This window comes from Squalius cephalus (assembly GCF_949319135.1).
Source record: "Squalius cephalus genome assembly, chromosome: 3".
Taxonomy (NCBI): domain Eukaryota; kingdom Metazoa; phylum Chordata; class Actinopteri; order Cypriniformes; family Leuciscidae; genus Squalius; species Squalius cephalus.
Window position 1 is genome coordinate 18928609 of NC_137124.1, and position 12284 is coordinate 18940892.

At 41.2% G+C, this 12284-nt stretch overlaps 1 protein-coding gene across 36 annotated transcripts in view; it reads left to right on the top strand.

Moving 5' to 3' along the window:
• Positions 1-12284, top strand: part of sox6 (SRY-box transcription factor 6) — a 147105-nt gene that overhangs the window by 105711 nt on the left and 29110 nt on the right. For 19 of the 36 annotated variants that reach the window (XM_079865726.1, XM_079865725.1, XM_079865723.1 and 16 more), the window contains 2 exons: positions 1297-1420; positions 6912-6991. In XM_079865726.1, coding sequence (XP_079721852.1) covers positions 1297-1420; positions 6912-6991 — 204 coding nt within the window. The remainder of the gene's footprint in view (positions 1-1296; positions 1421-6911; positions 6992-12284) is intronic. The other 17 variants (XM_079865710.1, XM_079865713.1, XM_079865704.1 and 14 more) reach the window with 1 other exon arrangement.

Genomic DNA, 12284 nt, shown 5'->3' on the forward strand with positions numbered 1-12284 from the left:
CATTTCTATCACATCTGTAAAATACCAAAAGGAAAAAAAAACTGCAGTTCTTTCATTTTGGCACAGTCTCAACTCTGTATATGCACTTTATAAAGTGCAACACTCTATAAACAGAAGTGCAGGATTTTTCCTATTTATTTTTGCTTAGGAGAACTCACTTAGTCCGAATCAATGAAGTGGACCTGAACACTTGTTTATCACCTGGGGAACAGGCCCTACTGAACTCTAACATTAGGCGCTCATAAGACGAAAGCAGCATTAAAAAAACAGAGATCGCACAGACCTCAGCTAGAAATGTTGAGCAGAAAGTGGTTCCTCAGAGCAGGTTGATTTCATGCCCCAATGCTGCAGCAGTAATTGCGTCCAGACCGGTTTTTATTGCAGGCTGATTTTAAAGAGCGATGAATGGAGAAACATTCTATAATGTGTTTATTTTGGGGGGGCTGACCTTTATTAACCCGTTCTCCGGCTGGGCTCCCCAGAGGCGGGTCGGCTCGCCTGCGTAAACTCTGCGCTGGCCCACGGTAGCAGCGCTGCAGCCTATCACCCACAGGCCGGAAGCAGAGAATGACAGCTAGATTGGGTCCGGCCAACACTCCACAAACATGTGTTTTCAAACTTCGATGGGAAGCCGCTCAGATCCCTAAATACACACAGACTCTCATTTTCATTGTCTAGTTCAGCGTGTCTGTTTTTACTCTTACACAGAGCTAATGCTATCCTTATGGACACCATTAACGTTCTCTTTATTTTGCAATAAAGCAGGAATAAAGATGAACATGGTTGAGAGCGTTTGAAAGGCACCACACGCGATGCCAGGTGTTGACGTTATACATGAAATATCAGAAATACACGAGCTTTTGGGCTCATTCCATCATTTTCACAGCTGAAAACAGGTGCTGTAAATTACTGGCCTCCCTTGGGAATTTATCATGTAAATAAATGACCTTCCAAGAACAAGAGCCAAGAGCCGTATTTCTAAAAGGATCCACATTTTCTGCCAGTCTCATGATTTAAGTTTTATAAGCAGTGTCTACCTGACATTTCTAATTCTATCTAATAACGTATGTAGGTATTAACCTACAGTAACAACCTTAACACTGAATGAGGTGTTTATGATAAATATGAAAATAAACACTGCTGTATATGTGTGTGTGATGGTTTCTTTGAAGCATTAAGGTGCGATTAAGTGCAGGTATTTGGTGAGCGTGTGCGGGTTGGACCGGGGTCAGAAAATGAGCGGTGCTGTCAGGCTGTGTTAGGCTCCTGTGTGATCTCCTCGCTCTCTGTGTTCAGCAGGTCCAGGGTCACATGCCTCCACTCATGATCCCCATTTTTCCACACGACCAGCGCACTCTGGCAGCGGCCGCTGCAGCCCAGCAGGGCTTCCTCTTCCCCCCAGGCATGTCCTATAAGCCAGGTAAGAGAACACACTTAAGCTCTCTGAGTTTCCTCTCCACATCTTTGTTTCTGTTGTTCCTTGCACACTTGGCATAAAATGTTTTTCTGATAATAATTGGGTCATCCTCACAACCAATTTCCAATACCCAAAGTTTAAATATTTATATTAAAATATGAATACATTTATATTAAATGCATGTATTTTAAAATGATAATTAATGTTATTACAAATAATAATGTTACACATTGAGTTCACCCAAATAATGAAAATGTCATACCAAACCTATATGACTTTCTTCTGTGGAAAAAAAAAGATGTTTCAATCAACCAATGATGATTTGGACCCCAATAACGAGAATAAAACAGACGTTTTTCAAAATATTTTCTTTTATGTTTCACAAAAGAAAGAAAAAGTCATACAGTTTTGCAACGACAGTAAATTGTGACACAATTTGTATTTTTTGCTGAATGACCTCTTTACATATTTAAAAGTTTCAAATATATTTTGTCAGGATAAAAAAAAAAAAAGAAAAAAATGGATGATAAACACTACTCTCTCCCAACTGTGTTTTTGAGGGAAGACAATAATGTTAACAAGTTCCTTTCAGGCTGTCTTTTATTCATTTATCTGTAGTATGTTTTTTCTGCTTCACCATCCTTCACTATACCTCAGGGGAACTTTTGAGCTTGCTTTACCTCCTTATGTCTTTCAGTCTTCCTCAGCACATATTTTATCATTGCTTGATTTCCCTGACCGAATCATAGCATTGTTTTAAAGAGCCCACCCCTTTGGATTCAGAGAGCAGAACATCAAGCCCTTCTTGTCAAGGCAATTAATTCTGAACACTGTGAAGTGTATCACCTCAATGAAGCAGCCTGTTTTGGCAGAGTTCAAGGCATTTCGAGCCTTCAGAACAATAGATGGTGTGAATGAGGGCTGGGATATAAACACTGTCAGCATATAAGGGTTTCAACTTCATGGGCCATAAATCTGCTATTTTTTTTTATATAATACTCTCTATGACCCTGTAAATGTTATTATATACATTTATATTATTGATATTATGCACATTTAGTCACCTTTGTGAGGAACATATCATTGGCACTGATCTGTAGATGCAAATAGATTATAATAAATTAGTGTTTTATCACTATACCTAATCATTTCTGTTTCTTAAAAAACACACAAAAAAACAAAACAGGAAGGTGACATCTAGTAGTGCACATTTTCCATTTTAGAACCGAAGGGCCTCTGGTGAAGCAGCTGTCGTACTTGTCCTGGCATGCCTTTTTTCTCCTTTTGTGAAAAAGAGAATTGATCCTCACGCAAGCACTGTAAATTCAAAAACAATTTGTAAGAAAATGCTACAACATGTACTGTAGGCTGACTCACAGTATCCCTCAACCTCATATCCAGCCATTGTTCTGGGGTTTTGGGATGTGCCAGTCTAAGTTTCTGTAATTAAACCGTTATAAAAGCATACCCTTGCCTCCCAAGGGATCAGTAGCATTTGGGTACATTTCCTTCTTTCTATTATTTTGCTTTATTTTTCCCTCTATGCTTTTTCAGTGTAGTTGCTGATTGTTAGTAGACCTAACACAGAAAAGGAACATAAATTAAGAAGACAAAAATTTCAATCAGAATTTTCAAAGAAAAATGAAATGATTCAGCTCTGTAAAGAAAGCTTTCCTTTTGTCTTCAAAGTATGCCTTTAGAAACCACGTTTGTTGTCAGCACCTCATCAAAAGGTGAATATACAAGAAAAGAGAGAGAGAGCTAGACAGAGAGATGGATAAGAGGGAGGAAAGCTTCAGAAGTCAGCAGGTGAGAGTTGGATTATTACAGGGTGTGGTAGAGCAGCTAATAAATTAAGTAAAAAGGTATATGATGGAAGATAAAGTCAGCTATTTTGGAACTACAAAGGCATGACAGGTTGAACAAAAGAGCCTGAGGGCTTTCTTTTCCCCAGTTTGATTTTTTAATATGTTTGACATGGAAAGTGTTTTAGTACAAATAACAGCAGCTGTAATGGAATCCTTGGCGTGTGTAAAGCACTTGCATTATTCATAATTTGCTAAACAGCAGAGAGGAAAAAGTTTAGGACATAGCTTATTGCCATTTGTGCGCATGACTCGACTTATTGCCACAGATAATGCGATAGGACTCATTGCTGTTTGGGATGCCCAGCGTGGGGCGGCCCGGCTGGGTCAGTGCAAGCAGCAGAGGCCCGATGCTGATGGCCCTTACCCTGCAGTGAAACAGCAGAGATCCCCTTTCTCACACACTGTGCTCAATGGCTTGGGCTTGGTATAAAGAGAGGACTCAGGTCATTCTTTACTCAAATAGACTTGCGGAGGATAGCGATGATCCCCCCCGTGCAGACAAGAACACATACACATTGCTAATCGTGGATGTTCACGGCCTTTGGGATGCAATGAGCCCTCAATACCCCTGCTGGTGGGACTGCTGACAGCCAGTGATTGTACAGAACAGATACGTTCATGTCACAGAGAAAGTGCATCAGACGTTTGGACATTGATACACACAATTGCCAATTGATGATCCAAGTTTTGAGCAGATATATCAGGGTTGTCCCTCATCCAGAAATGAATTGAGAATTATTTTTAAATTCCTGAATGTGGATGCAGTATTATTTGTAATAACATGAATTATTTTATTATATATTATATATTATTTTATTATATTTAAATGCAATTTATATTTGAATGTTAGACTGTAAATTTAAAATGAATCGAAATTCAAGGAAATGTGTATATATATATATATATATATATATATATATATATATATATATATATATATATATATAATATAGTTGTAAAGGTTTTTAGGCGATGGATAGATCAACTTCCTATGGGGTGTGGCCAATTAAATTCAGATTTACACTCATGAATTTAAGGGAGCTAATTCTTCAGTTGCTATAGATAATGGCCAGTCACTGTTCCAAGTAGTTTTGTCTTTTTATTTTTTATTTTATTTTGTGTTGGACCACAACTCTTAACAAAGTATTTTTTTAATAGAAAAGAGCCTTCAGCCTTGGCTTGGAAGAATGGCTGTAAGCATGGTAGACACTGAGCACTTTAACAAAACTGTTGATTTCAAAGAGAGCCCCACTCTGCTTGAATATTACACATGCTTGGCTCTTGGCATCAGGTGGAGTAGAAGTGAAGAGGTTGCAGAAGGAGCACTCCGCCATCCAGTCCTCCCCGTTCTCCTCCACCTTTTAATTAGCCTCGCAGCCCTCGCTTCTTATGGAGCACCGGCCCGCATCAGTGGTAGTGGTGCCCTGTGCAAGACCCTTGGGTCCTTCTACTTAAAGAGGCCCCGTTCCAAGTTTGGCAGTCCAAATTGGCCTCGATTTGCAGCATGATACCTTGCTGAAACAGAATACACTATGAAGCTCTCTAGTAATGCCTTTATGTGAGAAAGCACTTTAAGCATTATTTAGCAGCCCACCATTTTATAAAGAAAAGAAGACAGAGGAGTATTGTGTTCTGAGCTGAGAGAGTTTGCCCTTTTCTGCTTGGTGTCTTTGCAAAGCTTGCTTTGATAAGGTACCTCTCTAATAAAGTGATGCTATCACAGGGGAATTACATGATGTGTGAGCCAACAGCGTAGTTTTCAGTCACTTTTGGCTACTCTGGCTGGCCCTGTTACATGGGGATAGCTTATGGTCAGTGTTGGTCAGTTTTGTATGTGTGTATATGTGTGTGTGTGTGTGTGTGTGTGTGTATATATATATATATATATATATATATATATATATATATATATATATATATATATATATATATATATATATATATATATATATATATATATTTTTTTTTTTTTTTTTATTTTTTTTTTTTTTTTTTTTTTATATATATATATAGCTTGATTTTTTTCAAAAAATATTATTATTATTATTAATTCTTAACATATATTAATTTAGCAGATACTTACAAAAGAGGAATACAACAAAGCAATTCATCCTAAGGAGGCAGAAATGTGACACTGACAAAATCATACAAAGTTATTAATCAACATTTTTCTCAGTTATTTCGTTTGATGACACTAATACTGCCTAGTAGTACCCAGCAGTCTTCTCAGAGGTTGCTGAATCAGATCTGAGGGAGCCCACTATTGGGCCCCAAGGTGGGTTGATAATAAGCTCTTGGCCCTTGGCCTTAGCAGGCTTGGAGAAACAACCCGATTGGGCAGTGGCGTCACTGGAGCCTCCCTGGCATCCACTGGCTGGAGACAGGCAGAATTGCCTTTTAAACTAGATTCACTTTCACAGACTGACATAGAGAAAGCTGGCAGCCGATCTCATCTACTTGAGACACTGGCTACCCACCCATCCCCCAGACCATTAGCCTTGGCCTAGTGTTCTCTGCTGGCACTTGACCTGCCCATGGCTCACATGACATATCACCACAAGCACACAGAGAGAGAGAGGGAGAGAGAGAGAGAACCTTGAACGATAATGACCCCCTCTACGACTCTCATTGCACTATTTGAAATCTGTTCAGTTGCGTTCTTTATTCACTTCTGCCACAGGGTGGGATTGAATTACCTGGCTGCATCACAATGTGCTGTGGTCAGTCAGAAGTGAGTGTGGTTTGTGGGGTGTGGGGTGTGGGGTGGGGTGGGGGGGTATATATGTTTACCCCCATGCCTGTGGCTTAATAGCTCCATATGTTTGTGAGAAGAAGTGACAGGCAGAAGTGGGGGCTGAAAGAGGGCCAATTCCCCTTCCATGGGCACACTTCATTCAAAGCTCTGCTTTTAGAGCCAGAGACAGTGTTATATACACCAACCACAGTAAAACACACATCTCACACACTTAACACACACTCATTTCTGGAAAAGGTTACCAGAGCTGTATCTCCAGGGGTTTTGTGTTCGAACCTGTATGGTTTTTTTTAAATCTGATTCCTATTGTGTTTTCTATTCGCCCTATTGTATTGCTTAATTCTATTGGATGCGTTTGATCTCATGATGAAAATGTCCTTCAAGTTGTATTTGCATAAAATTTTGTCTTGTTAAAACCTGTTGAAGTTGGCGTCAACACCCTCTCTCACACACATACATATATTATTGTGCCAGATCACATTGTAAAACACATAACGGCATGTAGAACAATAGTTCGACTAGTCAGGCTTCTCACAGAACATGATATTGCGAACAATAAAGTAAAATGGCATAACCTTGCGCACAATGCACACCCAGATGAGAAAGGACTGTGCAAGTGTGGGCAAAGATAAAAAAGGGAAAAGGCAAAAAGCCTGAGTGTGAGAGAAAGAGAGACGTTCCAGTGTAAATCCCACTCTGCTCTGGCCAGCTAACTCTTTTGTGAGTGCAGATGTTTGGGCTGAGTGCCGAGGCTGGGTGCAGGCAGGCCCACAGGAACTGTGTTGGCACTTGTCTGGCCTGCCGTTGGGCCGCTCATTGTCTCAACCTGTGCGCATTGTTCACTATCTCCCCCTCCTCCTTTCTCCGACAGGTGATAACTACCCGGTGCAGTTCATTCCATCCACAATGGCAGCTGCTGCCGCGTCAGGACTCAACCCTCTGCAGCTCCAGGTATGTACAGTCACAAAAGAATTTACGGGCAGTGGGCCAAGCCCTCAGCACCGTGTGAGCAAACCAGCTGTATGCTAAATAACAAGTTAGAGCTAAATCGCTCACACAACGGTCTACCCCTGCAAGCTTAACACCTTCCATCTGCAATATAGCCTGTTTTTACAGCGCAGCCTTGACGCCTATGCATGGGAACCGGGTGTTGCATCAATGAAGAGTATTTCAGGGGCCCCTCGTACCTTAATTGCTTTATCTGTTGACACCGTTCGGAGTAAATTTATGGTATCATAATGATGGAAGAGCTTTCAAGACCCTCTGGGCTGCCTTGGGAACATTTCTCATATGCAATCTTCATGTACTTTAATATAGATTCATATCTTCATACAAGTTTAATCTCATCATGTTTGTCATTTTAATTGTTTCTTTTAATCCTGATTTTTGCTTTGTTAACTTTGTCACACATATAGAACAAGTTTTTTTTTTTTTTGGAGCTGATAGCAAGAGAAAGGGTTGTATTACAGCAACTGTCATTAGTCCTTCCTGTTTAGATTATTTGTAAAAGTTGAGCTTTGAAACTTCTTAAATGTTCCTTGAAGTTCTTTGAACAAAGACTGAGCGAGAACGAGAGTTGAAGGCAATACAGCTCACAGCCCTGTAGTGGATTCATTTATTCGTTTTTTTCCCTCACTTTTTTTATTCATAGACAGTTGTTGTTTTGTCAACAACAGTGGTAAGTGGTTGATAGCAATTAGACATTAAGCTCTCTGATAGCTAGGAATGTTACAAAACAAAGCTGAGAGCGGAGGGAGGACGTCGTGCAGGGGAGAGAGGATAGGGGAGCGTTTTGTACTTTTTCTTCTTGCTGATACATGTGCACAATTTGTCCTTCGGAGCTTATCGCTCTCAGCATTAATGAGCCTTGGCAAGTTGGAACAATGCTTGCAGCTGGAGCTAGAAAAGCCTTTGCTATAGCATGCGACTTTGGGGAGAACAATCATCTGCGTTGAAGGTGTGGAATGTGTCTATTCATGTTAAAGTGTATGTAAAAATGTGCGTGCGCTTGTATGAGTGAGCTTAAAGGGGAGGGAGCTCGTGAGCAAAAACTGATTAAAAATCATTTCGATCCATAAGTGTAAGCGTGTCTTCCCTCCTCCCTTAGGAGTAAGCTGCGGTTGCAGAACCAGGGCCTGTCCCGTCTATTTATAGCGTTCCTGATGGGTCAGCTCGAGTCTGGGATAGTCATATATCAGGAGGCACTGAGACCCCTTAGCCATTCATTGTGATAATACATTTAACCCTGGGAATGGGCTGAGAGCAAGTCTCTGAGTCCATGACTTCGCTGACCTTTAGAAAATACAGTAAACACAAATGAGTTGCATTCCCATTAATTGAAGTTTGTCTTTCAGCCACAGATTTAGCCAAGCAGATTGGTATTTACTCTCGGTACCCTTCAGTCTAAGAAAGCCCTGCTAGTCAAACATACCCTTTCCGCCGCAACTGTGCAGCTATCATCATGCGGAAGATGATTAAAAACGATCAGGACAGAGATAGGGGAGATGAATCTCATTCCGAGTGCAACAATAATGCCATTAGTGCTCACGTTGCACCCATCTGGCTTAGACTGAGAAGTTGCGTGCAGAAGTTCACTGTGAGGACAAAGGGACAGGCAAAACATTATTTTTAAAGAAAATGACAACCGACAGATGCAGAAGAGGTTTTAATTTAGTGGGGAAGGGCGATTTGGATTGATTTGTTCGGCAGTTAGCACGTGCTAGCATGCGGTTGCGGCTGCTTTTGTCTCTCTTCCTTCTTTGAGCAGAAATAACAAGCTTTGAATTCCTGTCTTAAATCAAAGGAAGCAAATCTTTTAAAATATGTCAGATAAATGAGGGCCAGCGCTAGGTCAGTGTTAATGAGAGGTATGTATGGATTTGTCTGCTGTGTCTGGGTGATTATCTGTAATGGCAGTATCACTGAGCTCTTGCCGCTTATGCATCACTGATCCGCTCGGTGGGAGTGACCTCACCTATGAGATCCCCACTTCCTGTGCCAGTGGACCCACCCACCCTGTGCCACTGGCTGGGTGCATCTGTCTAATTAGAATATCTTCACTTGTCAGCAATTCTGGCAAGGTATCATTTTCCCTAATTTGCTCGGTTTAGACTGGGGAAATATATGAACCTTAAAAAATGCTCTGATTGGAAAGGAATTAATTCCCACAATGCCGTGCTCGGTCATGCAGGAAGAGGGACGGCCGCTCTGCCAGTCTTAATGTTGTCGATGCTACCACTCGCAATTTTACCGTGTCATAACAGTAAGTGGGCTGCCTGTGGAATCTCTCTCTTTCTCTCTCTCTCTGTCTTGTCTCTTTCCCGTCACCCTGGCCCGTCCGCAGGCTAACAAAAGGCCTCAGGTCCCGGGGAGTGGAAATGAAAGCGGTCAGGCGATCTGAGAGCGTAATTTGCTTGTCAATACATTTCCCTCGACTGGCGGCACACGCGTACATGCGCCCGCTTGTCACCCCGTGTCCCAACGCGGCGAGTAATTTCGTTCAATGCATTCCTGACAGATTGGCCCTTGTCTGCAAGTCACCAGAGAAAAGCCGCTCAAACTATTCCCCAGACCGCATGCCTCTCTTCATTAAGACCCTCTCAGGGTTCAGGATGAGCTGTGCATGGCCTCCAAACAATGGCTCCATCCCCCGGCGTTGCCTCCCTATTAGAAGTGACACCTCTCACCTCCAGGCGGAAATTGTTTTCGGACTGTAGCCGTATGGCCAGACAGTCTAAAAGGAATTATCCTAATTCTACAAAAGAATTCGATTTTATTTTTTGTCTGTTTGAATTGGCATTTAATTTGGTAGCATTCAAGATCACCTTACATCAATTGCTTAGAGGAAAACAATTTCCTTAAAGCCATTCTCTCCTTGATATATTGTTTTGCCACAAGTTCTATACAGATCTCAAGTCAACTTGTGAGAGGCCTGTTTTTTATCATTGGAGGAAGTCTTTTGGGTTTAAGCAGTCCTAAAATAAAACATCATGGGATAAAAGCAGAACATCTGGGTTTCCCCGTGGCATATAATAAAGGGAGCAAAAACAAATAGGACATGCTGGCCTCTCTCTTGCTCTCTCTTTTACTCTCTTTTCTTTTCTCCCTCCTTTCATTATTTCCTAATCCTTTTCTTTCTTCATGAAATGAATTTACTGTTGAATTTAAAGAGCATAATTATTTTAAAAATATGATATATATTTTGGGGTCTATTTCTGGAGAGTCTCTGAGAGTTTTTGAGACCCCAATCAGAACACGAGGGTTAAATCTGTGCAGCATTTCTTAAGCTAAAGGTGCTTTATTTCATGCTTGAAGACTGTACTTGAGAGTCAAGGAAACTTCTCCGAAACTTCTGCTGGGGTTGAGAAAACTAGGGAAGAGAGGAAATACTGTTATCTTTTGTTTGGATGCTCATGTCTCTGCATTCCGGATGTGTGGAGGGAGCAGGGCTTTCTGCCACGGCTAACAAGTGGAGCACTTTGACTATGAGCTGCAGAAATGAGAGCGAACAGCTGCTGGTGTGATTGAGGAGGAGAGGAGAGAAAGAAGGAGAGGGGAAAGGAGTGGCGCGTGCTGTGCGAGACAGACTCCGGAGAGATAGCCAGAAGACGAGAGGCGGTGTGAGCACAGGGCAGAGGCTCTAATGGGAGGGCTAGGTGGACATCTGGATGGACAGAATTGTAAAACAGAGAGGCAAGTAAACAGATAGTGAGAGATGCAAACCATGTAGCCTTAGATGACCACCTGGGTTGAGACCAGAGCAGGGTTATTAGCACAGGCTTGTGTAGCAAAAATTTATAGGACACATCATACCTTTCAAGTTAGTGAAGCTATGTAAGGATAAAGATGGAAAAAAACGAGGCGGATGGGTTGAGATGGGGGGAGGGAGCAGGCTGGGCGCCAGCAGATGGGACAGATGTCTGGCCATACTGGAAAGCATTGGCGCAGCGCACTAGCGCACCCCTGCTTCCCTTTCTGACATCTGGGCCAGCCTGGGTCAGCCCGCCTGCCTTGGGCAATGAGCCTGGACAAGCCTTGTGGCAAACGGGCGCGGGCGCCCCAATGCTACTGAAATGGCAGAGTCGACCATGCGGCAGTAACCGTCCTCTCTCCATGCTTCTGCTCAGCTGTGGCCATAGAGATAGCCGAGGAGAACACACAAACACAAGAGCCTTAGTGTATGTAATTTAGTGTGTATAGTGTGCGTATGTTTTGACGTATGATAATGTATCAGTGGGTTTTTTTGGCCTTGTGGATACGTTTCAGTGAGCTCAGACTGGGGCCTATGCGGATAAGTTGGAGAGACAGTCATGCACCATTATAGCTAGAAGCACTAAAATTGGCTAAATCTGCCACTGTATTTCACAGCATCTGTCAGAGTGCAGTCAGCCCCTTTCTTTAAGAGCAAACAAGAGACTCAAGTTGTTGTTTTTTCCCTTGCATGATGGCCTATTTGCCCATCATATGTGCTGAAATCTAGTGTTTCATGAGCCATTTCAGTTTGCGGTCTCATTCTGTTATAGCACAAGCAGAAAATATTCACACTGTGAACACAATAAAGGTGAAGTACATTACTGTTCAAAAGTTTGGGGGTCAGAAAGTGTTAATTAATACTTTTTTTTTTAAATTAATACTTTTATTCCACAATGATGCATTAAACTGTGCATCAATGATTTAGTGTACAATATTTGCAATGCATATATTACAAAATATTTCCATTCTAATCAGACATTGAAGACTGGAGTAATGGCTGCTGAAAATTCAATTTTGCTATCACCGGAATAAATAAAATTTTAAATATATTAAAATAGAAAACAGTTATTTTCAATTGTAAAAATATTTTACAAAATCAATGTTTTTGCAGTTTTCTGGATACTTGGATCACTTCTTTCAAAAACATTAAACTCCAAACTTTTGAACGGTAGTGCGCATAATTTTTTTATCATTAATTATTTGGGATAAGGCAGAGTGTGTGTTTACAATGAGCTTTGAGCATAAGCTTTTTTTAGTTGCTTTTTAAAAAACATTTTTTTTACTTTGTTTATAGTGTAATGGAGTTTATACAAGAACATTTGGGTGAGAGAGGGAGAATGGGATTGCAATACGACCCAGGTCAGACTCTAAATTTTACAGTATATGTACGCATAGCTCACTGCACCACAGCTCTGTCTTTGAATTTCATTTGACAAAAAAAAAAAAAAAAAAACCTAACCTTTCTTAACCGTGCCTTTTCCATTTATAAACA